Raw genomic sequence first — 27,712 nt, forward strand, 5'->3', positions numbered from 1 at the left:
GTGCATATTGCACCCAATTGGGCTACTAGAAATAGCTTAATGGTTTGAGATGTGTTGATCATGGTTACCCATAAGGTGCATATTTCACCCAATTGGGCTACTAGAAATAGCTTAATGGTTGTATGTGTTGATCTTGGTTGTCTATAAGGTGCATATTGCACCCAATTGGGCTACTAGAAATAGCTTAATAGTTTGAGATGTGTTGATCATGGTTGCCCATAAGGTGCATATTCCACCTAATTGGGATACTTTCAAATTGATGGCAACACCTTAGAAATAAGTCACTGTATCTTGCTCAAATTGGGCTGCTTGGGATTTTCTCTGTTAATTTACCAATTTTCACAGGCTTGTTTGTCTAAAAAAAATGGAAAAAATTTAATTGCGCCATGCAAGTATTTTTAGAGAAAAATGTGGTCAGTCATGTTGTAATGCATTCAAATTGGGTGATTTGAGACTATAGTGTCTTCACCTGAATGAGTAAAGGCACCCAAATAGTAGTCTTTTTTTTTCCCTGTGATTGGATATTGGGCTACTTGAGCACCACCCGCTGCCATCTTTACCTAAAATTTTGTGGCAACCCTGCATTTGATCATCTTATGTGGTGAAAGCATTCTTCAATGGAGATGGATGTGTAAAGCAGTAATTAGGATGGAGTACATAGGAAATCACTTGGGAATTTAAACTTTTTTGAATAAATTTTGACAAAATAATAAGCATTTTCGAACAAAACTTGCATATATTACAATATTTTTCACATAAATGGATGCCGTGCCTGCATGTATAACTGACATGAAAGGTCTTTTTCACTGATTAAACAAACTTTTTAGCTTCATATTTTTCTCATCAACATTTACAATACAATATTATTATCAAATATGGTATTGTCTGAAAAAGTATGTCAAGTTATGCAATCTGTTTTCTTTACTCCTGCTTTCTGCTTCAATGCAATTTAGAAATGAAATTTATAGCTTATTCACTATTTAGCCTACATCTAAGCCAATATACCATCATAGATTTCCGATGGGATTGGGGTGGAATATTAACTGGTTCCTAGATTTCAACTAGACATGTGAGCAAGTATAAGCTATGTTTCAACACTTTCCCTATACATATGAAAATTAAAATTGCCAATGTACCAAGTGCGATACATTGTGATGAAGATTCTGACTCCAAAATATGTATGTCATGAATGTATTCTTATCATATACTTCTTGAAAGATATCCAACATTAAATGGCATCATTCATCACCATCATTCACTCATTATATATGGCTGCCCTAATTTTCAAAATTTCATTTACATATTTCTTTATAACGTCCTATAAAGTTTTGACTCAAAACTCTATTTTAAAGAGGAAGCCCCACCAGAGCAGTTTTTCTGAGGTGAACCAAACCTGCCTGGTTATCAAATTATTCAGTGACAAAGTTATCAGGTGCTAATTGATGTAATAACATTAAACATCAATTAGCACTTGTCAAATTCAGAGATAACCTTGTCACTGATTAATTTGATAACAAGGCAGGTTTGCTTTTACCCCAGAAGAACTGCTCGGTAGGGCTTCGTCTTTAAGCATCCATGCTTTTTAAGCAACCCTTATTTTTGAAAGCAGCCCCAATATTTTTTTTGATCTCACTAGAGATGCGATAACATCTACTTCATCTTGTCATCACTACTGTAAACAACTTTTCACCCTTCCTTTTTTGTTTACATGTTTCGTCGTTCTACATGTCGCTCCGCATTTGTTACGTCCACGTTCTGCCACACTTGTTTACGTCTTACTCCATCTTTATGTTTGTGCGTAACCGTATGAGATTTCTTATTTTCTTCTATTGTTTCACAGGCAAAGCTTAGCATGAAATCCCATGGTTTTATAGGATTCTGTCCACACGTCTGTTGCCTACTTAGATTTCAAAATTCACTGAAATGTTTGTAAAGTATAATTTGTAGTTATGTACAACATCGATATGTTTATCAAGTTGTCTGTTGGTATTTACATTGTTGCATTTTCAAGCGATTGAGCTGTTCCAGTTAAAATCCATACACCCCTATGAAAGACATGACCTTAATCTTTCACACAGGTGTAGATTTCAAATGGAGTCACCCATTTAGGTAACTCCATTTGAAATATCACACTCCCTATGTAGGAGATTAAGGTTATATCTTCCATAGAGGTGTATAATTTCAACTGGAATAACCCATTTTGGAGCAGACAACACTGGGTGGCTACATTTGACATTCACACTCCCTGTGTGGGAGATTAAAGTCATGTCTTACATAGGGTGTAAGGATTTCAACTGAAATAGCCTACTATCTCTTTAATGAGATTTAATACTTTTGCTGTATATAGTTGTCTTAAAATAGACTTCTTGATACTAATTCATCATTAAAATGGTTTCTTTTTATCCTTTTTTATGTATTTACAGGTACAAAGAGAGAAAGAATTCAAAACTAAGATGATTAAGAACCACATTGGTCAGTGCAGCAGTAAACTCAAACAGACGACAGGACTCCTGGAATTCAGTATCGAAGTGATGAAAGAACAAGATGCAGCGGCGTTTCTAATGGTAATAATAATTAGGGATGGATGGGGAAAGGAAAGGAGCGGTAGTTTAGGGGTAGGAGCAAACTTGAAGAAATATGTTTAATTTCTTCTTTTTTAACCATCAAAGTGATGATTGAAGAAGATGCAGGAGTGGTAATAACGATTATGGATGGGTGAAAAAAGGAGACAAAAGGAATGGTTGTTGGTTGAGGCTAGGAGCAAACTTGAAGATGCAGTAGCATTTTTTTATGTTAATAATTAGGGGTGAAAACTGAAAAAGAGAGGGCAAGATAGGTGACAGGTAAATGGCGAGTTAAAAATGGCGAGTTAGCAAGTTACCCCCTGCAGCAAGTCCTGTCGGCGATTTAAGATTTTGACGCCAAGTACCGTCGGCAAGTTACAATTTTACGGGTTAACTCGCTTTTTTTTAACTCGCCTAGTTACTACTTTTGGCAAGAAAGGGAGTGGTGAAGGGAGGAAAGTACACATACATTGTTTGCAAGCGGCTTTCCTTTTTGACAAGATTCTTACTGGTAGAAAAGTGAAGTAATTGATGAGGATTTTTGAAATTTATTAATCCAAGTGATGATAGGTTGATCTACAGCATCATCTCTAATGCACTTGTAATTAGGTGCTTAATTAGCTGTAGTGCTGAAATTGCGCCAAGTACATCAAAGATTGTCAAAAATTAAGAATATAATACAAAAGATGTCCTTAACAAAGTTGATAAAATGCATGGATTCAAGTAGGGTCGGTCAGTCAGGATTTTTTTTTTCTTTTTCTGGAGGCTAAAATGATGCTAAAGTTTGAAAAATTGTCAAAAATTTGATAATTTGTTTGTAAACATATTTTGAAAATGTTCTGAAATTTTTTTTCAAAAATTTTCAGTCAAATCAGTGAATTGTGGCCCCAAAGCAGCTGATTTTACATGGCTATTTGTGAAGGAGAAACCAAAGATAGTTTTACCTCATGGCACATGTCATTAGCACAATATTTTTTCATGCAATATTTAGCCATTACCCCAGGCTCTACACCTAACTTGAGTTGTTGGTTGAAACCATACCACATTCCATTAATGGCTGATTAATTGTGGCTACTTCTTATTTTCCAAATTATTTTGAAATCATTTTCTTGCGGTAATATTTTAGCCAATTTCCCGAGAGAAAGCAAGTCAAGCGGGTCTGTTACAGTTATGCTATTATAAGAGGCACTTGATCGCTAATGGACTGAAGGCGAAGTAGAACTTTTTGGACATGTGCATTTATTTCTGTGAAAATGTCGATATTAAAGAGGAATCATTAACATTTATGGTAATGTTTGAACGTTTAAATACCTGTGTAGGCGCCAGCACCTCATCGCTTGAACTTGGATCCTTTATGCTCTTCAATAATAAAAAAAATCAAAGATTTGTTGAAAATAATATGAACTTTCAGAAACTAATTGTGAAATATTTGTATACACCAGTAACCATTCATGTTCATGGCCATGTATTCATGTTTTCCAAGAACTTCATATAGGAGAAAAATGTACAGGAATGCAATATACTATAAAACATTGGATAAAATAGTAGCGAGATCATGTGACCCCTTTCAAATTTCATCACCGCATTCCTTCTAAAAGCATGTTGGGTTAGCAATGACATTTTCGTTAAACCTGAATCTTGATTAGCACATAATCGCTAATGGCTCAGTGCAATGATTAAATCGCTGCAATTTGTCTCTATTTATAGACAATTTTCAATGTTATTCAGCACAAAAATTTTGCTTGCGTAAATTTGGTTCATTTTACTAGTTTGTCAATTCAATGTGTTGCAGTGGCATGTTTGTATATTGGCGGGTATATGGTGTGGGGATCAGGGTGGGGAGACAGGTTGGGAAGGGGGTGGGGATAAGCCATATCCGATGGAACCAAGGCTGAACCCCGGGCTGAACTTCTCAGCTTGACCTAGTTCTGCCTGGGTTTTGCCCAGTATTTTGCACAGGAGAGGGATGAAAAGTGTGAAACTTTTATAAATGAAAATCTCCATCAACACTTCTGTGAAGTGAAAATTTCCATTATGTATTATAGTATTTACATTTAATGTTTAAATCTGCAATATAAATATAAACTTTTCCAAAGATATTAAATGTATTTTATGAATGTACAATTGTATATGCACAGCTGAATGGACATGTGCAACAGCTGTACATGCGATTTATAAATGAACGCACAAAAACATGAAAATTAATATCAAAGCAGTATATGCCTGGAGGTGCGTGCTCAATGCATGGAATAATTCATGTGCTCGGTAGCGGCGGCGTGTGTAGTTAGATACTTGATGAGGGGTGATAGAGTCATAAGTGTGTTTTTATGGCACAAATAGATTGCGGTAATGAGGTACGTGGGGCTGCCAGGGAGGGTTGTGAAATAGGGGGTGTTTTTGATAATATGTGCATAATTATTTACGGTGAGAATGAGGGAATGTATTACATGCTATCAGGAGATATAAAGCTGTATAGTGGGGAATGTGGTCCGTTGCATCCAAAGAACACACATCCACCCTATGCCCATGCCCTAACACTTGTAAACGCCAATAACCAGGGACACACACATGCACGTTTGAGAAAACACCATACAACCGGGGACACACACATTTAATTTCTTACTATCCAACAGGGCCACATGTGAGAAATCACCATCCAACCAGGGACCGTCCTATACTGGGTAACTGTGGACTCGTGTTATATGCTTTAACATGCAATTTAGGCCAACCTGGCACATCTTGGCAACTGGGGACATCCGCAGTTCCTGTGGGTCCACATTTCAACAGTGTTTTTTTTATGTGTGGTTACGAACGCCGCCATGCACAAAGCATACAAATATATACATGTGTGGTTGCACACATAATTGCAAAGACTTGATTTCATTACTAACATTAAAACAATAGACATGTTGACATCAGTTGATAAAATAAACAAGCAAACTTTGTCTAACTCCATTTTCTAGTCCGAATTGTATAATTCTCAAAAAAGACAAAAGAAAGACCACAACAATATGACCCTTGCGCTAGATTCTGATGATCTATTTAGGCATCACCCTTCTAATTATACCCAGGTTTTCTCATTGATTTCATTATACTCGCTAGTTTACTTGCCTAATGAAAAGATTTGCTTTCCATAATTAGATAAACCTCCTCCGGTTTGTTTACTTGATCAAATAACGCTTTTTAATTTCTTTTTATTAATTGAAAGGTATCTGGTGCTCTTATAAATCGTGTGCGTAACAGTGAAGCATCCTGGGAGAAGGAGATGATCCTGGAAGCGAGAGTGGCGCAAGATTTCGAGTTGACGTTGGACAGCGACCTGGCGTGCCAGTCCATAGAAAGATTAAACTTCAAAGAAATGAAAGGTATATTATTACTTTAGTGGTTTGTGATTATTTCCTTGACTGGAAAGTTGAGTCCAAAGGGGAGAAGCATGTGAGGGTAATGCATGCATAGAGGAGTAAGAAGGTTATTGTGAGTTGGTAGGGATGGAATTGATTTTAAAGCATGGAATAGGGGTCAAAGCCTTGGGGTCAAAGTTAACTGTTTATAACCAATTTTGATATTTATACAGGAATAAATTCTACCCAATTCGTGGCTAACATCTATTTGCTTCCTTTAATGGTGATACCATACATTAAAGGTTAAAACCAAGTTTCAGTTTTGAAGAGATTTCATTCGATTTAACCTTATGGTGTCTGGCGTGTCAGAACTGCCAAATTTGGGTATCAGAGTTTACCCTTTTTCCATTCTTTTTTTCTTAAAAATCAGGCTTATCATTCACTGAATGCTCCCACGTCCCTTGCTCTCAATCTCATAGATGCATTCCATATGTAGGTATGCCATAGGGCAAAGATACTAACATTCATGTAAACATAGGGCAAAGATGCTTAACATTCATGTTTGGAAACGAAATATAATCTCACCAAAAAAAAAAAAACATGACAAGAAAATTGATGTAGTTGTCCACATTGTAAGTCAACTATTAAATGCATATTAGCCTGACTACCTCACAGAAAGTAACTCTAGGATAATGATGTAATTGACTAGTTGTCCCCAATATAAGTCAACCATTATATGCCTAGAAGCTCCTAGAAGACTACCCCACAAAGGAAACTCTGGAATTGACAAGAAAATTGATGTAGTTGTCCCCATTATAAGTCAACCATTAAATGTACAGAAGTCTAGAAGAGCTTGAACAGTGAACAAGTCATTTTCCTTTCATACTTATGTAAAACATGTTGGTGTACAAATTAAGATTGTGTATCATCCAATAAAAATCACCGAGCCGCAAAACTACCGTAACCTCAATTACACGGTGGAACAAATGCTCCAGTTAAGTGACTAATAGCTTTACGTAGGGCATGTTGGTCCCTGGTGATGAGAATAATAATACAATAAAAATTCCCTTTAAAGGGAAAGCCAGCTTCGATGCAGAAGATGCCTTGTAATTAGTTTGGGTGGTGGCATTTTTAGGATCACTCTTTTTTATGATCCATCATGTTTCATGACAGTCCACCAAACCATCAATGATGAGAACATGCACACAGAAACAGCAAACCAAACAACTCCTATAACTTCCTGTCAATTAATTACTCCAAATTGTTTTGTCTTTTTGTCTTTTCTGCCTTTTAGGCTACCCTTAGCTCATTATTAATATAAAGAAATGCAGTTTTTAGTTAATTGGCTAAAAACTGCCATCCTACTTGCCTTATACATGCACATTAATTTTATATTAATTCGCAATTTATACTTAATATAGCACATTATAAAATGTATAAAGACTGATATTGTTCAATTATGATAGGCCTACATGTATATAAATTATACCCATATCAAAAATAGGCCCTGAAATTGCATCCAATTGTTCTCAGCTAAAAGACAAAACTGATGTTTAAGATATAAATTATTTCATAAATGACATTTTGAGTCATTTTTATCCATAAAACGATACAGGATATAGGATATTTTTACTTTGACTTTTACGTCCATAAAGGTTTTAATCATGTTATCAATACACTCACATATCATGCAGTGCTGATCTCCAGGAGGTCTGCGAATGTAAATCTAAGAACGCCTGATAACAAGGATTCTATAATTTTCTTTCGTTGATATGCTGTGGAAACTGGCATGAACTTTTAATGTCATATTTCCTTCAAACCATAACTTTTGAAATTCTCACTCGTTTTCATTCGTTGAAACGGCAAAACATACTTTCTTTTTCTTACAAATCCAATAACAGGTCTATTATATATTTTCACCATAAAAAGTTCCGCAAAGTAATTCAAACCAATGCTAGTACCCCGTAATCTCTTTAGCAAACAAAGACGATCTCCGAATTAGATAGCCAGCTAACGCTGGCGAAAATAGGAAATAGGTTAGACTATTTGGCTCCAATAACCTCCTGCTTTCATTGTTGAGTGGTATACCGTTCCATCATCACATTAAAACCAAATCATATTAATATAACATTATTTTTATCTAGTTACCCCAGATATTTCTTGACATTTCAACATTTTTTATGTAGTCATGTTCTACCAATTTGATTTATCTTGTTCAATTTAGGTAACTCGTCAATTTTATTGATAATTGGGAATGACTCACGAGTACGTATCAAAACTGGGGTCAAACATTCACTCTTATTAATGAATGAATGGGGAAAATGGGTAAAGAGGCCTGATGAAATGACTGGACTGTTTAATTAGCACTTTAACCTGTATTTGTTACTATAGTATTAGTTATAGCAGAAGTACAAAAGATTAATCACTGTGTATGCTCATCTTCTAGGCTCCCTTTAAAAGTTGTTCTCCCATCAGCACTGAATGTTGTCCTGTATGTTAACACTAGAGGGGGTATATCTTATATTTTATTAATGGGCAGTTTTATTAAAGCCAAGCAAGAAGTCAAAGAACATGATGTACAAGTGTATAAAAATTAATACAAACTCAAATTTGGTTTTATGTGTGCAATGCAGACGAAAAAAGGAAAATTGTTCATGTTGGTAAGAAAACAAATCTATTTGTTGGTATCTCAAATTGTGAAATTGGTGCTTGTTTTGTGGGTCATTCTGTATCGTTTATCATAAATGCTTATGCTTTATTGTAAAGATGGGAGTTTGTACATCATTTTGTTTTTTTCAATGTGCTCAAATCCCTGCATGCTGCCTATTTTGAGTTTATAATAGTGTGGTGTAAGCTTAATCGTTGCATTGATGTTGCATTGATGTCATTTCACTGATGTATTGATTTAGTTCAGGTATGATACGTTAATATTATACGTTGAATTTTAATTTCCAAGATTTCAAATTAATGCATGCTTTGAATAGATGTGAACTACATTTGTGTCATAATCTGATCCACTCAGGCCCAAAGAGGAAAGTTTAACAATTGAGTTGTCATCATCAACTTGCACATTAAGCTGTTGAAATCTTTACTAGTACAAACTCTGTGCTGAACTATGATACCTGTATGATATCGCTCGCCGCTACAATCCGCGAAATTAATAGTTGGCACACTTGCACTAAACAATTGAAATGCGTGCCCTATCAAAATTAGAGAGGCGAGTGAAACATACATGCAGTATATAATATGTGAAGTACAGACTACCCCCTATATCTCACCCTTCCCCACTCCCCATCTTTCAATGTTGGAGGGTCTCACGGGCCTGTTGACAACATGGCTTGGTCCAACATTGAATTGGGGGAGCGGGGGCAGAGATATACCAAAAGACAGGCAAAGTGTGCCAACCTTTTTTTCGTGGATTGTAGCTTCACCCGCTAATTCGAGGGGTGTCACGGTTTGCGAACAGTGCTAGTTCGAATCTAAGTCGGAATTTCAAATGTACATTCTTTGTCCTAGTTGGATCATATTTTGTCACATTTCATTTTTATCATGATTCCATGTGCACAATGTTTTGTCAGTTAGTTATGTTTGTATATCTGTTAGCTGTCAATGGTTGGTTGTCTTACGTACGTTAGAAAAAAAGATGTGCATTACGCATGTTGCCTGTCCTCAAAAACTGTAATATTATTTGTCTGGTGCTTGCTGAAAGCCAAATAAAAGCCCAACAATGTGCTCTCTCTTTGTTTTCTGTCCCCTGTCTCCACTTGTACCGAGAAGAGTAGATGGTAATTAATGTTGAGGAGTTCCACTTTCTTGTCACATTCATTTTAAAAGTGTGGAGATAATGTGGAAACCATGAAGCATAATGTCCAGCAAAATTAATCATTGTGTTGCTAAAAATTGATTAGTTACAGCAAAATACAGAGCCAATTTACTGTGTTTGAATGTTTTTTAAGTATATAGACGATTCTTCTAATTGGCACGTTTCAGCCATAGATGGGGTAAATAGTGTTGACATTGATAATCATGTGATATAAATATCGAAACTCACACCACTCCACGCCATACATAAATTCTCCCAGTCACATTTCCCCAATATGAAATTTTAAAAAAGTTACATTTTAATTTTACTTCTTTTAAAGTTTGGCAGAGACAGGGTTCGAACTCACGGCGCACCACACCGCTTTGGATATGCTCTATGAGCCTAGCGCCTTAGACCACTCGGCCACTTGTCTTGATGGAATCTATTATGAAACTTATTTGAATATATAATCGCAACTTCAATATAGGCCTACCACGTGACAAGCAAAAGCAGAAAACGTACCATATTTTGGACTTTTATTTGCCTAAAAACATTAATGTGTATTAATAGCGCTCAATTGTTGTTAATCTGACGATAAACATGATAAATGCTTGGCGTCTATATGGACAATACATTATATCGATTTTGACATGTGCTCGCACGGTGTTAGTACATTTCCATGGTCAGTAAAATACTATAGAGGAACCTACCATTTTTCTTGTATACACGTTCGATGTTTCTATCAATTACATAAGCAATCCATTTTAGACCCCAAATGTTTCTTCCGGAAATAAAAGATTAGATTACCATAAAAACGAAACAGTAATCTTTTGCCGGGTCTAATGTTATTTATACATAGAATTTTCAACGTTTTTTCTATCCTTATTCTTGCTCAAAAAAAAAATATTTTGGCGTATATAAAATTGAAAAAAAAAATTCTCTGCCTCATAAACGACCTCAAATGTGCCATAATTGGGTATCACGAATCGTTATATATGATGTGCAGTTAATATTCATATTTTCTTTTATACAGAGGATGCTTCAGTTTTGACAGGAAAAATATTTTCTTGAAAACCCTCTCACTCGGTTATTTCAAAAGCGGTAACCACGCTTCCCTAGAATGTGCAATAATTTAGCATTAAAATTTTTCTTATTCTAACAGCAAGCGTTTCTAGAATGCATTATGGCGAAATGTGGTGTAATCGAAACTGGGGTCAAAAAGGATATCACATGATTGGTCTCAATTTTCAGTAGTCATGTGATTATCGATGTCAAAGCTATTTACCCATCTACTGCTGAAGAAGTGTACCATTTAGAAGATCATCTATAGGCTACATATCAAAGAACTAAAGGTCCAATTGCAATGGTGGTTTTCAGCATATATTAGCCTAATTGGAGATGAGGTATTTTGCATATAATATAGCCTTTTAAACAGAAGTATGATATGGAAAATTAAAATTTGTATGGCAAACAAATAATTTTACTTGATCATATCGCATATAATTTTAAGCATTGGTGCATCCATGCAATATATTTGTCTGACCTGAAGCTTAGATACACCAGCATAGTAAACAACTTTCAAAATAAAACATTGAAAAACAATTATGCCCAAAACAGCAAAACTCTCTGCGATGATATGCGATACTCACACAGGTGATCCAATTCAGGGGTTTCTTTTTTCTTCCTCAATCAGTAAACGAGTAAAATTGGCAGCAAGCACCGTCTGGCAATGAGCTAAGGAGCAAAGATGTTAAGCCTTGGGCTAGCTATACTCCTTGAATCCAAGAAGGTTATAAGTCTTTTGTTATTAATATGAACTTACGACCTTTTTGAATTCAGTTGATATTACGACGCTTGCTATTCTTATATTTGTCTCGTGCGTGCGTCGCTATACTCATTTTTGCCGGAAAGTAACATGATATTATTATGTATTATTATATTTTCTGATTGATGCACTTTGTATACTGTTTTTGTTGTGTATTGTCTCTGCTCATATGTAACTTGTACCGAAACCTTGCCCCAACCATTTTGTTTTTTCGTCTTGGACACTGAATAATTTTATGACAAATTCAGGGTGTATCAAATAAATATAAGATTTGAATTGAACAAGAAAGATATATAATGAGATAAACAAGGAGCTTGTTTAATACCTGCATGCTAGTCATAGGCTTCAACATAAAATGTCCAAGTTTTGAGGTATTTTCTCAAAATATTGAGATATTTTTTCAGTCAAAATATGAAGACCTATCTCAAGAACCACCAAACCAATACTAGGCTTGTTTGTACTCATTTTAATGCATTTTTCATGCTGATTCCAAATATGGTGATGGAAATGTACAATTCTGAAATTTTTCAATTTAGATTAAAAAAAATTGAAACTTGTCGTCTGCAGTCGATACCTGTGTGGGGAGAGTTAAATTCTACACAAATCCTAAAAGTTGTGTACATGCATGCATCAATTCAAACAAATTGAGACATTTGAGCAAATCAGTTTCCATTTGGCTTCTGTATTAAAATAGTATCATCCGTTGTTAAAACAAGATGATAAAAATGTACTGAATATCACATCACAATTGGGCTTGTTGGCATTAAGACCTGATAATTATATTCTATGTTGCACAGAACCACAAAATAAGTTGAATACTTCTGTCAACCTTTATCTTATTTTAGTAATAAAAAAATCAGTCTTGTTCAATCAAATCACAGCTGTGAACTCAACAGGATAAAAATGGTATCAGTGCATTACTTGTCATTATTATCCCATCTTGTTACAGCACATTAATGTTGTTAGCATGTTATGTGATAACAATTCCTGTGGATGTACTTCACCTCTTGGTCTACAGGTTCACTGTTAGACGTCATTAGATACCGGGGACGTCTATGCTTGATACAGATTCCCAAGTAATGGAATATATAATACCACCGAGATGTATTATAGCCCCTATAGCCCAACCAGGGAATCAACTAAGGCACGCTTGTACCTATCCACTTTAGCTCTTGTCGGTCTGTCTGTCTGGGAACCTATTCATTATGTTTTCAATTCCAGTATTACTGGTGATTATGTTAGGAACAAATAGGGGAAATCAGGAATATTGTGTCAGGGAATTTAATAGGAACATTTGGAGTTTAATTATTGCACAGTCAACTATGTTCTAAAAGCAGGAACACTATCTCCTTACATGTTTCTATTCCTATTTCTAATATAATGAGTAAGAACCCAAAAGCCAATCACTTAAAAAGTATTGTATTGTTAAATGTAGTAAAATGTCAGCATTCTTATAAGCAAATTTGCTTGTAAAAAGTATGCACTTTTCTCTCTGAAGCATATCTTATCTGCTGTTTTTTCTAGCCCTAGCATCTTAACACAAGCCAACCTTTCTCTGCATATTTTTACATCTTATTTTTCAATATTTTCTCTCCTCCTCTCCTCCTACCATCCATATCAAAACTGACCATCCAAAATACATCACCAAACATCTCTCATTTTTGACTGCTATATTTTATGTCATGCTTTCTGCATCGCAATCCCATTCCTCAACCCACTACCTTACACCTACCAGAAGACGGGGAACTGGCATCACGCCTGGACCCTGACCAACTAGATGCAGGCAAACGTAAGACATACCAATTAATTCAAATCAAGCATCATCACACGAATGAATGGAATAATGGAGTTCTAGAAAACATGCCTGATAGTAACTTGCACACACTGTCCTCACCATCATCATATCTTGCTCTGCCAAATATTTTTCCCACTTGTCATCATAATGTTATGTGCAGATTTTTAAACAAAAAAACTAACAATTTTGCAAAATGTTTTGTGGTGGTGGTGATGTGGTTTGCATGATGTTTTCACCGGTAGCATAACCAGAGGGCACAGGTGGCCACTCTTCCCCCACCAAGCCTTGAAAGAAGCAGGCGCCAGGAGCATTTGCTCCTGGTCCTTGTAAAATTCACATGAACCAGGAGCAATTTTCTCAAACATATTGCTCCTGGTGCAGTAGTGCTGGTATGCTGTATTGTACAATGTATATGCAGAAAAGGATTTACTATTCGAAAATTGCCCATGATTCTTCAGAAATTGCTCCTGGTTCTTGTCAAATCCCAGTGAACCAGGACCAATTTTCACAAACAAATTGCTCCTGGTTCCAGTTCACTTATTTCAAGGCTTGCCCCCACCCCCACACACCCAATATGACCACCCTCATGAACTTTATACAAATGCCTATAGAGACAGTCCAGATTTTGTACCTTTGCACACTTGGTTTGCCCCACCCCTTCCCTCCCTCCTCCCCTCTCCAACTCAATCTACCCCTCCTTACTCAGCCAACCTGATATGAATCTGGTTATGCCACTGGTATTCATGCACTTTTTGACTTTTCAAAATCTAATTCATTCCTAACAACCTGTCTGACAACTACCTGTCAATTCTAGTTTGGATTTCCCAGACTACAAAATTAACTAAATTTGTTTCAATCCTGTTGGGTTGTCATGGTGATCAAATTAACCAAATTCTTCTCAAATATTATTATGTCAAATACACTCTCTGCTTTCACACTAACTTTAAAAAAAATATAAATTGTACAATTGCTGTTATTTTGACAAGAAATGTGCTATTCCAGTTGAAATCCATATACCCCCTGTGAAAGATATGACCTTAATCTTCCACACAAGGAGTGTGAATTTCAAATGGAGATACCTGAATGTGTGACTCCGTTTGAAATTTACACCCCTTGTGTGGGAGATTAAGGTCATGTCTTCCATAGGGGGTGTATGGATTTGAACTGGAATGCCCATTGACGATAAATTTGATTTGCTGTTGATTACGTTAGCCTATATTTAGTTTACTCTGCACGACCCCTGTCTGCTTGTACTTTTTGCATTTATATTCGTATTTTTATCATGTTTATTGGGTTGATTGGGTCTAATTGATTCAAATAACATTTTGTACCAAAAATTGAAAATAGGTTGTGGAGTAGTGTATTGGGCTGTTTCATTTAAAATCTATACTACCCCTGTGGGAGATTTTGGAAATATCTTCTACAGAGGGAATATGAATTTCAAATGGAATGAAAACATTAGCAGTTCCATTTTAAACTCGCCCTCCCTCAGTGGAAGATTCAGGTTGAGTCATTCTCAGAGGGTGTATGAAATTCATACGGAGAAAATGTGTTCATTCTATTTGAAATTCATACTCCCCTGTGGAAGATATTTCCAAAATCTTCCACAGGGGTAGTGTGGATTTCAAATGAAATTTACCATTTCAAATGTCATCAAGTGTGTATTGATGGCAAAATGATACAGCAACAAATACATTTTCTGACCCACAAAAATACATTTTCTGACCTACAAATACATTTTCTGTCCCAAAAACCTATAAACAACGAGATGAAATGATGATGCAGGCAGAGTATTGATGTGACACAATCAGATCCAACTAGGCCAAAGATGGGCAATTGTGAAATGGGCGGCTGTTCCAGTTGAAATCCATACACCCCCTATGGAAGACATGACCTTAATCTCCCACATAAGGGGTGTAAATTTCAAATGGTGTCACCCATTCAGGTACCCCCATTTGAAATTCACACTCCCTCTGTGGAAGATTAAGGGCATGTCTTCCATAGGGGGTGTATGGATTTCAACTGGAATAACCCAGTTGAGATACAGACAAAAGCAATCAAATATCGTAAAACGTGATATTTTATAAGCATTAGAACCCGTGTTTATGTAACATGACATTTTTGAGAATTTGTACATTTCTTTAAAAGGCCTATATAGGAATATCAAATATTTGTGTGCATGAAAGTTGTGCGAATCTACTTCATGTGCAAAATGTGTGAAATTTTCATGCGCATGCTTTACAGTAAATAAGAAAATTGGCATTGTAAAACCTCATAACTGTCTTAACTGAATAATCAATAATAGGGAGGTACATTTTTCAGCATGATAGTACAATTCACGATAACAAGAAATTCCATTTTTGAGTGGCAGTGCTATGGGGTGGGGGCAAGGGCCATTTTCCCCCAAATATTTTTCTTGCCCTCCCCCAGTTTTTCCCCAACTTTTGAGGTAAAACCCCAAAATTACCACTTTTGCAGCAATTTTATGCAAATTTGTTGATTTTCACCCCAATGCCCCCCCAAAAAAAAAATTCCAGGTGCCGCCACTTATGACAAGAAACTCCCATTTTCAAACTTTGCTCCTAATTTGGCTCGGTTGGATCAGATAATGTTACTAATGTACCATATGAGGTCACACAGATCAGAATTGACTGATTACAAAGCTAAACTAATGCTATCGGATTTGTATCGGTATTGATAGCCTCTGTCTCTGTAGATCAAATGATACTTTTTATAATACAAGAAATGTAATCAAGTTTTAACGCCTCTCCCAAATGGAACTAGCTTCATTGGGCTATTCTATTTGAAATCCACATCCCCTGTGTAAGATTTAAGAAAAATCTTCCACAGAGTGAGAGTGTTTTTCAAATGAAATTGGTAGGGTTAGCTATTTTGAACCCATACTCCCCTTGTATGTAGTTTTACATGATACCTTCCACAACTGTAGCGAGTATTTCAAATGGAAGTTACCCAATTGTGTAAATTCTATTGGAAACCTATACTCCCTATGTGGATGACTTAAGCTAAATATTCCACAGGGTGAGTATGGACTTCAAATGGAATAACCCATTCATAGAGTTTCATCAGTGTTTTGGTTTGCTCCCTTAACATATTAATGTGAATTTAACAAGACTGTAAGTGTAACATTGATAATAGGATTGTTGCAACCTCTATATGAACTGAACTGTTTTTAAGCTACCACATAAACCAGTCTGTATGTTACATGTACAATGTGCATGATATCACTATGGACCACAATGGCCTCATCCCAATGGCATAGTTCAATAACCTTAATTAAACAATCATAGTGCAAAATTTGACCTCAAGTTGCAGAGTATGAATTTTAGTACCAAATTTTCAAAGGTCATTCAATAAATGTGCAAATGTATTGGGGGTTAAAGAACTGTGCCCCTGATAGATGAGCATGTTGTGGATCCTGGTGTATGTACAATGTGCATGATATCCAAAGGTAATTTTGTGATGCAACTATCGTTAAGTAAAAGCTAATGAATTTTTAATTGAAGCAAGTATCATATGTTCAACTTTAATAATCTTTTATATCCGTTTTCTTTCTTTACCTGTCTTACAGTTCCCGAGCCACCCGTAGTTGTACCAGAAGACTGCAGCGTAGAAAACAACAGTGTAACGCGATAGCGTGGCAATCGCATCCCACTGAGCTGGGTGAAGGTTACGTGTTGGAATTAGGCGATGGATGCAATGGTGAATTCAGGGTATGTAGAAAAAGGAAACTTATCTTGGGTCTTTTGGTAAGGAAATGCTGACATGAAATAAATGAAATAAGCTAAATGCATAAAAGGCTGTGGGAAATCCACTCAGTTGCTTGTTGCTCATACATGGTGAGCAAAAGAGTGCACCTTAAGCATTTTCCAACTATAGCTCAATGTAATTGAACAATAAGCTTGATTAACAGGTACATTTAGGGTACAACCTACAGGGGCATGCCCAGAAACCTTATAACCAGGGGGTGGGGATGCACCCAAATAGGCTGTTTTATCATGTTTTTGCTGTAATCTGGGGCTTGAGAAAGTAACCCTATGGGCACGCACCTGACCTACATTGGTTGGCGTATGTGCTAGGGTTGGAGAGGGGGCTTGTGTTGAGTTTAGTGTTTCATTAAAAAATGCATGTTCACATAGTTCTTATAGTACATTCATAATCTCATGAATATATGCGATGTGTTTAATCCTATCACAGATAATAAATTTTAAATATGCAGATGCAAATGCAGGTTATTGAAAAAGTATAATGGCAGCATCTTGTGTTTAAAAAAAGATATTTGATTATGAATGAGGTTAATGACTTTGCATCAGTTATTTGTCGGGTATTGTGAAATATCTAAACATTGTGCTTTGGACTTCGGGATATTCCTCAGGTTCAAAGCACAATGTTTAGATATACCACAATACCCTCAAAACAACTGATGCACAGTCATTAACCTCTATATATGGGTAAAACCACTATACGCATAAAATTAATAGTTATATTGCACAACTGAAGCCAAAGACACACTTTTGGTGAGGGTTTTATAATTTGATGAATATGTACCATTCCTAGACACTACGAAATTTGAACTTTGCCCACCTACTCACAAACTAAGAGGGCGCTGTAAGATACATTCAACTGTGAGAGTGCTGTAACTATAATGTTGAAATTTGTTGTACAATGATAATATGGCTGATTCACAGGTAAGATTGGCTGGCAGTAATGAAGATACGATACTGGAGCTAGTATTATGTATTGGTATATAAAACCCCGGGTATAAAACAGCATAATTTTGGGTTGGGAGGATGTTTTAAGAATGCTTTCTTTGAAGCATTCTTGAAACATCCTTCCAACTTAAAAGTATGTTTTTACACAAAATTATTAAACAATTATTAATCAAATTTAAACTTAACCTTATTTCTTGTTTTTCAACTGATTTATCTAGGAGGTATACTGTGGTCGTGAAACTATCTGTTCTGTAGACGGGCTACACTTTGACAGTACATACCATGCTAGGGTGAAGGCATACAACCATGCCGGTGAAGGAGACTACAGTGATAGTATATGCCTGCAAACTGCTGAAGGTATAAGCTTGTTTTGTGTAAAAGTCTATAGTATATAAAGTTTGACATAAAAGCCTGAGATAGTCACAAGCAAAACTTAATTTTGTTTTGGGCCGTTTATTGGCTTCTTCATTCCAAATGTGGCATCATAGCAAATTGGGCTATTCCAATTGAAATCTATCACCCCTATGGAAGACAAGACATCGACCTTAAACTTCTCAACGGGCAGTGTGAACTTCAAATGGGCTTGCAATCTACACCTACTGTGTGGGAGATTAAGGTCGTGTCTTCCATTAGGGGGTGTATGGATTTTAACTGGAATAGCCTATTTAGGGGGTGTATGAATTTTAACTGGAACAGCCCATTTTGGAAAGTGCAGAAAATGGTCTAAACAATTATAATGATTGCATTACAGTATATTGAATTTCTGTTTGCATGCCATGTGTTTCCTCAGTTTCTCATTTAAGTTGGATGTTGAAACAAGGTACTGTTCAAATCCATAGGATTTATCTTGGAAGCAATGGATATGTTACCATGCAGGTTTCATCATGTCTAGTAGGCAATTCCAGTTGAAATCCACACACCCCCTGGAAGACATAACCTTGATCTTCTGCACATGGGAGTGTGAATTTCAAATGGGGTTACCTGAATGGGTGGACTCTACTTGAAATCTACACCCAATGTGTTGGAGGATTAAGGTCATGTCTGCCATAGGGGGTGTAAGGATTTCAACTGGAATAGCCAATTGCAGATATATATAGCAAATAGTTCATGATAATTCACTTTGGATTATTTGAGCGCTCATTTCATTGAAGTGAAAGTGATAACCTCGATGATCAACTTACCCGTTTGGCAAATTTGGTGATGATTTTGATTGCTGATAATAAATGAATGGATGTGAACTTGATTAGTTTGAATGCACTAGTTGTCGACCCTATGTTTAACGTGCTCACAAGGTTTGAGTCTCCAGAAAAGGCTAGTAAAGAGACTATATGATTTAATAGTTAGGTGACTACAACTAGTACAAGAAAGAAATGTATGGTCACCATAGCTGCCAGACTTGTAAGAGTCATGACTCAAGACTCAACTTTTCACAAATGAAATGACTCGACTTAGATCTTAAATTTTTCCCCATGGAGATTGTGTAGTGACTCAAGTCATTTGACTCAACTCGACTCTAGTAATTGTTAGAAATGACTTGATTCAACCATGAAATGACTCGAATCACTACAACTCTGAAAGCTGCCTTTCGTTATTTCAAGCAATATATAAACTTACATACATCAGTGATTCAAGATAATCTTTTTCGTATCCAGTATTGTTGTTGAGGAGGGGTGGGGATGCAATACTTTATAGCCACAAGGCACTTGTGACACAGCTAGCACATGATCATGACACTGTATCAATGTTTTTGTTAGTGTTTTCAACAATACTTGCCCGCTTTTGCGGGACATGAATAAATTGTCAGGCAAGCAATTCAAGAAATGCTGACCTCAACTCTGTTTTTAGCAGTTCTTGCCAGCTTTTGCTGAACTTGTGTAACTTTGACACACAAATAAATTAAGAACCGCCGACCTCAAAACTCTGGCTATCGGAGCATTTGATAATAAGTATGTATTAGTCTCAAGGCAGCTTATTTATAATGACCATCATATAGTCACATGACCAACAGACCTTGTCTAGACTAATCCGACAAATGGCATGAAATATTGATTCCAAACTGATCACGTTTATAGTCTGCAAAAAAAAAAGTTCATAGCACCGTTTTTTTAGTATCAGTATACATAACCTATGGTCTAGTACTGATGCATGAAAACTTGGCCTAGAAATTGAAATTCATAAGGCTAAGCTATACGATATATTCAGTTCAGATGGACTCCCATTTACATATAGATCAGCGCTTCTTGATGCATCAATAGAGTTTAGTACATTTCAAAAAAGCTGGTGTGGATCAAATTTGGGATCAAATTAGAGCTGCATGTGTGTAGAGCTACAGGTTGTAGGCTAAACATGCAACATGTTTCTATGGGAAATGAGTTTCTGATATAAAGGTGTTGGATAAGAGAGTAGTTTGGCCCTGATGAAACCGATGTTTGTTGTTATGAGATGGGCTAATAGTAGGCTAGACATATCGCTGCATTACAAAGGAGAAAGTGTTCTAGCATATATTAATAATTAGCCTCATTGCAAGTCCCAGAGAAAACAAGAAATGCTACGAGCTATGAAAAACTTAATGCATGTGCCCATTGATCAGTCGGTAAACTTGCAGCGGGCTGTTCCAGTTACAATCCATACACCCCCTATTGAAGACATGACCTTAATCTCTTACACAGGGAGTGTGAATTCAAGTGGGGTTTCCTGAGTGGGGGGAGCTCCAATTGAAATTTACACTCCATGTGTGAGATATAAAGGTCTTATCTTCTATAGGGTGTATGGATTTCAACTGGAATTGCCTAATGTGTAAGGGAAGTCGGCAATATAAGATAATTTCCAAAAAGCATATCTCAATTTAAACTTCTTGCCCATTGCTGTAATCTAGTTAAAATTTAACAGGATAATTCTGGATGCTTTATAGAAACAATCTTTTTGAGTAGAAACACTCTTTTTGAGTAGAAACACTCTTTTTGAGTAGAAACACTCTTTTTGAGCAGAAACACTCTTTGAGTAGAAACACTCTTTTGAGTAGAAACACTCTTTTTGAGTAGAAACACTGTTGTCTTGAAATATGTATTTATGTTATATGACCAATATTTTTGCACTTATTTATTGAATTCTGATTTACCCCGGGGTGACCAATCAATGCTCTAGCACTTCATCTTTAATCAGGATTTTTTTAGCAATTCCTAATTAATCCAGATTCAAAGCTCTGTGCAACTAGTCCTGTAAATTATATAATAGTTGATGTTAACTGTGTCAGTATTATGTTTTTGAATATGAATTATTAAATGAACGTTAACTAGTTTGGAGTAAAGATCAACACTTGAGACATGTGACCATGTTCATTCTTTGCATAATTGATAGGGATAGCCAAACTGAAATGTCAAGTACTTGGGCCGTGAATGGCGTAGCCTAATGTAGCATCAGTCGGCTTAAAGACGGCGCAATTAGGTGAAAAGAAGATTAAAAGAAGAATTGGGCTATTTTAGTTTAAGTTCATATACTTCCAAATGGAAGACATGACCTTAATCTTCCACACAGAGAGTGTGGATTTCAAATGGGATTACCTGAATGGGTTAGCCCATTTGAAATCTACACTCCCTGTGTGGGAGATTAAGGCTGTATCTTCCGTAGGGGTTGTATGGATTGCTATGTACTGGAGTAGCCCATTTAAATGTACCAGACATAGTTGCAGTTTTAACCGGAATAGATTATCTAATTAAATCAAGGGTTTAACATGGATACTACTTTCAGTGGGTATTTAGAATAAATTCTTTGAAAAGTAGCCCCTGATTATACTTTTGGCATGGACAAATTTTGTTTTTTCATTGGGCATTTTATAAATTTTGGTGGGAAATTACCCTTAATCCCAATTTATTTTGAGCCCTGCTACTGATAATGCTATATGTGTACAGCATGGTTGTAATTAATTTGCATGATCAAAATTAACTCACTAATCTAGCAATTGGCGAACATGGCACCGTCATCATACCAGTGTCAAGGAAGCCCTTGCATCCTCCCAGAAAAACATTTCCGTCAACTGGCAAGTAACATAACTTTACAGAAAAGAAAGAAAGAAAAAAACAAACCAGATTATACTAACATTCAGGCTTTATATTAAGCATGCCTGGACCAGGAGCTAAAATGAGCTCCTGGTCCCAAAGAGGGCTCCTGGTCCTACAGTTTGTTGTGTAAAATATTGGACACACCAGGAGCCAAAACTTGGCAACCATGGGTAAAAAAAGCCGTGGGTGCCTGCTTAATATAAGTCTGGTTAACAATTTCATCCTGCATACTAAACACTAGCACCTCAAAGTAAAGATTAGAAAATTTATTCTACTTCAGTACTATTCATACAACTTATATCCATCATGTCAACAATAACTTTAACCACTTTTTAACCAGCTTTAAAATATATTCTTACTTTTTTTGCCCAAGTTAAAAAAAAAACGATGTGCAAAAATTTTGTCCAAATCCATTTAAACTCATGGTATGGCTATACTTTTTTCATTTTAACTTCTTCCATACCAGACGTTGTCATACCACCCAGTAAGTGTCATTATCTTAGGCATAGCTTTTGGAAGAGTTTGATTTTACTTAAGATGAGACACTGATTTCAATAACCACATTTTGTGTGTAATTAATTGTATTTGCTGTGATTTTCTAAAGTTTAGGATACATTCTTTTTCAGATTCTAGGGTGAATCTTCCTTGGGTGTGTGGATTGAAATGCTTTCCTCACTTCCATTATCATCATAACACAAAATCATATTTTTTCCTTTGCTAATATCAACTTCTGTTAACTTCATATAATGACATGTTTAAAGCTATAGTGAAATGAAATGCAATGGTACACTTTCTTATCCAATGAATACTTGTACAATTCAAAATGTGCTAATGCAGTTGAATACCTAAAAGAAAGAAGGGCCCAACTCCACCTCTTTCATATTCCCAATATTTGTGGAAGAAAGGCCCAACTCCATGGAGTTGGACCTTTTTTCCACCAACCCATGATTAAGTGTATTTGGAAGACTATTTAAGGAGTGGATTTGAGCCCTTCTTTCAAATACAAGGAAGAACTGTCTGCTAGCAGTAAAATGTCTGGGTCTAAATTTTTGTAAAATGGTGGAGTTGGGCCTTTCTTCCACTTGGGTATTCAATTGAGGCAAATATTATGGCAAAGGAAAGCTTTGTGATTTCATATTAGAAGTTGTCTCATTGGATCAGATGTATTTCAATAGCACAATGGTGATGAAGTTTATGAAAACCAATATTTGTACTAAATTCACAGTATTTTCTTTTATAAAAAAGATCTCTTCATATTTTGATAATACTTTTTTACTTTTTTATATTCATTAATTCTTTAGAGCTTGCCTGGATCCTCTATTCTCTATCTAGCTATTCACAATCTTTATTTCATTCAATAAAACAATAACTTCCCTGATTTTGAGAGAATTGATTACAGGTCCGACCACTATTCTTTGTCATTATTTTGCTAATGTACAATGTATTGGGGTCTTCAGTCATGATCTGATAATACAGCTCGCTTATCTTTTTATGCCAAAAAAAATCAGGCATGGACTTCGGCATTTGTGAAAGTGTTGTGACAGGACCTGTACGTAATCTTTGAAGATGGTTATTATGTGAAGATTTTCCAAAATTTACACATGCATCTAAATTTATAGGACCAATTCCTTCAACTAGTGCAAAGTATAATGCAATTATACCGTAGATGGATAACTCTTGAAATTCCTTGATGAATCTTCATCTTTTAACGACTGAAACTTTACCCTACATTCGTGTGAGCAGTGTCAAACCTGTTTCCGATCTTATCAACTAGTCAACACCAACTACACCTGTTGTGTCATAAATTGCACCTTGCCAGCAGCTAGCGAACAGTCATTCTCTTAGATTTATAACAGTTAATTTACAGTTTAAATGTTGTACAATCTGGTGTTACTGTTGACTAGGTGTTAAGATTGTACTAGGTTTGTAAACCTCTATACCTGGGACACTTTTTACTAATTCAAACTGTCTTTTCTATAGTGTGATTTTCTTGCGAGGATTTGATCTTTGTGGACTATTCTAGTTGAAATCCATACACCCCCTGTAGAAGACATGACCTTAATTTTCCACACAGAATGTGTAGATTTCAAATGGAGTCACCTATTCATGTAAACCCCATTTGAAATTTACACTCCTTGTGTGGAAGATTAAGGTCATGCCTTCCATAGGGGGTGTATGGATTTCATCTGGAATAGCACATAAGGTTGTGGGAAGTAGAGTGGAAAAAGAGAACCCACAAGTTGAAAGTAGAAACTGTTTTAATGTGTTTTCCATTTGAAGTAAATTGGTTAATTTGGGACTGAATGCGATGTCAATAGTGAGAGGTGTTGCCAAAATTTACAACTACCTAGTATAAGGGCTCATATTGAAATTCCCTTACACAGGAAGGTGTGCGCCATCCTACAGCTTTCCTGTGCTAGCCTTCTTTTGTTCAAATCCTGGGCAGGGTGTATCACTGATGCATATAATCCATCCGTTTTATGACCGAGCTTTCCTGAGGCGCGCGCTTAGCGAGGGGAATCCTGCCTTCTTTCTGTGTGAAAACGTGGTAGGGTATTTCAATATGAGTTCTAATTGACAATAGATTCAAATGTAGGGTAATAAAGTGATAGATCACAAAAGCAATGTAAAATATTGAGGGCTCTGTGAGTGCAACGATCATCTCATGACATTAGCTGCCCTGGGTAATGTTATTCATAAGCACAATTGTATTAATACACAACTTTACTCAGGGCAGCTAATGTCATTAAAGGCTCAATCATCTCCATTATGGAGCAGTAATGGAGATGAGTCTTTGTTGCACTGAGTCCTTGATATGAAGCAAGAATGTTTGGGTTTCAATTGACATTTGTTTTGTACAATTTCAAGTAAATGTGACCTGCTACCACAAAATGAGCTGATGTTCTTTGTTTGCCATGCACCCGTGCCTGTAAGCCAGTAGTATGTGCTTCATGAATGGCCCATTGTCCCCCATTCACAAAGGACATACAGACATACTACTGTCTTGAACAGGTGCGCGTGAATTAAACAAAGAACACCAATACAATAGCAATGGCGTCTCGAAACTACCAACTTGCGACTTTACGCTCATTTCGTGGTAGCAGGTCACAAATGTGAAATAACTTGAAATTTCAAGAGATTTAACAATCATTTGGATGTAGATGCTGGGTTAGATTGACTATGAAGAAGATCTGCATTATCTTTACTTTTATAATTTGTCTCATAATTACCTCTGCCTTATGTATTGATACCGTAAACGTTCGCCTAATGGCGCTATGGGCTCCCTTGACATAACTGGAATTTTAGACACAAACTAAAAGTGCCCTCCCATAAAAATCCTACCAGCAAATGAGGGCACGTACCCTTAATTCTTGTTGGGATTTTTGTAGGAAGGAGCTCTCTATTTTGTACATGAAATTTACCCAAAGGATCGAGCCCAGGTGCGCCATTAGGCGAACGTTTACAGTATTACTAAAATATCAATACTTCAGTTTAATTAGGTAAATGAATAAAAAAACTAACAAGAATCTTCATACATTTTGTCCTCCACAGTGGCGTGGTTCCAGCCAGATCCTCGTACCTCGCACCCAGATATAGTCTTCACGAATGATAACATGACCTTGACCAGTAGAGCCTCAGACGACCGTATCGTGTTAGGCAACGTAGGTTTCTCCAAAGGCATCCATTATTGGGAGATCACCATCGACAGATACGACAACCACCCAGATCCGGCGTTCGGCATCGCTAGGTTTGACACGGCCAAAGACGCCATGTTGGGAAAAGACGACAAATCGTGGTCCATGTACATAGACAGCAATCGCAGTTGGTTTCTTCATAATAATGCTCATACAGATAGAACTGACGGGGGTATCGGGGTGGGGTGTGTTGTGGGTGTGTTACTGGATCTGACTAAGAGAACATTGCAGTATATTGTCAACGACCAAAGGCAAGGGCCTGTGGCATTTTCGGACCTCCATGGTGTGTTCTTCCCGGCAATCAGCTTAAACCGTAACGTCCAAGTAACTGTGCACCCAGGACTCGATATTCCTACCGAATTTGATGATATAGATTAACTGTATTAGTTACGGATTATTATGTATATTGTATAAATATATAAAATCTATATATATGTATGTATATAGAAAGGTTTTTTATATGGGCAATATTGCATTTGTATGTATAAGAGGGGCTTTTATTGGAAATAATAATTCTTGATGTTTGTCCAAGCAATTTGTTTGAGCTACACAAGAATATAACTGGGGGGAAAAAGAAGCTGGTATGGGATATTCCAGTTGAAGTCCATACACCCCTTGTGGAAGATGTGACCTTAATCTCACACACAGGGGTGAATCACCCATTCAGGTAATCCCATTTGAAATTCACACTCCCTTGAAGATTAAGGTGATGTCTTGCATGGGGGTGTGGATTCTAACTGGAATAACCCAATTTTTGGCCATTGCAAAAAAGATGTTTGGGCTTTCATATATTCCATGCGCAAATCAATTCACATTTTATAATGATCAATGTTATTGGAATATTTCAGTTGAAATCCATACTCCCTCTGGAAGACATGACCTTAATCTCCCACACAAGGAGTGTTAAAGGGGACTCCATTTGAAATCTACACTCCCTCTGTGAGTGATGAAGGTCATGTCTTCCATAGAGGGTGTATGGATACCAAGTGGAATAGCTGTAGTTTAATTGAGACATAACGGATGTAATTGACAGTTTTATGAAACAAATTTCAAGATATTTGAGGGGTAGCCATGGGCATGGAGAAGTATGATATAGGCCTATTACTGTTCAGCTTAAAGCTGAATTTTCACTCCACTCAATAGTGCAGAGCAGTTTTTTTAATTTTAATCTTGCTTTGGAAGACATAAGAGTAATCTACTTTATTGATGAAAATTGAACCACTCATCACTAGCAACTGGAATAAAATAACATGTGCATATAAAATGTGAAGCAAAAAATGCAATTATGTATCAGTAGTAACTGGAGTATAACAAGAGCATATTGTGTGAAGCAAAATTCAATCGCTTATTGCTAGTGAATGAAGTAAAACGTAAGCATCAGTGTGACGCAAACTCACTGCAATTGTATGCAAGAGGTATACAGCGGTTAATACATATCCAAGCAAATTTACACTAGAGGTTGCAATGTTTAGTTGTGATTTAGATGTGGCTGCATTGTGGGAATGATGACATGCAGACTATTACATCTGACTGTCTATGGGGTATATTCCAGTTGAAATCCATATATTCCCTATGAAAGACATGACCTTAATCTCTCACATGTCAAATGAAGTCACCCATTCAGGTAACCCTATTTGAAACTCACACTCCCTGTGTGGAAGATTAAGGTCATGTCGTCAGAGGGTGTATGGATATCAACTTGAATAGTCCAATCGAGTGGACTTGAGCTTGCATACCCAGGCATCTAAGTATAATAACTTGTCCTCTGCACATAAACCAATTCCACATTTGCATCTTAACTAAAAGTCATAGCTGTGAATTGAGAAGGTGTCTACATGTGCTGCAGTCAAGGGAAAGAGTTTAATGTCGTTAATATTAAGAGTTATTGGCCAAAAAGTGTTT

At 36.4% G+C, this 27,712-nt stretch overlaps 1 protein-coding gene across 1 annotated transcript in view; it reads left to right on the plus strand.

The window, feature by feature from the left end:
- LOC140152321 (E3 ubiquitin-protein ligase TRIM9-like) overlaps positions 1–27,712 on the plus strand; it is a 50,333-nt gene extending 22,621 nt beyond the window's left edge. Inside the window, 7 exon segments of the mRNA XM_072174624.1 lie at positions 2,424–2,564; positions 5,773–5,929; positions 8,539–8,565; positions 16,917–16,975; positions 16,978–17,058; positions 18,276–18,414; positions 25,668–27,712. Coding sequence (XP_072030725.1) covers positions 2,424–2,564; positions 5,773–5,929; positions 8,539–8,565; positions 16,917–16,975; positions 16,978–17,058; positions 18,276–18,414; positions 25,668–26,188 — 1,125 coding nt within the window. The 3' untranslated portion in view covers positions 26,189–27,712.

Source organism: Amphiura filiformis, chromosome 5, assembly GCF_039555335.1.
Source record: "Amphiura filiformis chromosome 5, Afil_fr2py, whole genome shotgun sequence".
NCBI lineage: Eukaryota > Metazoa > Echinodermata > Ophiuroidea > Amphilepidida > Amphiuridae > Amphiura > Amphiura filiformis.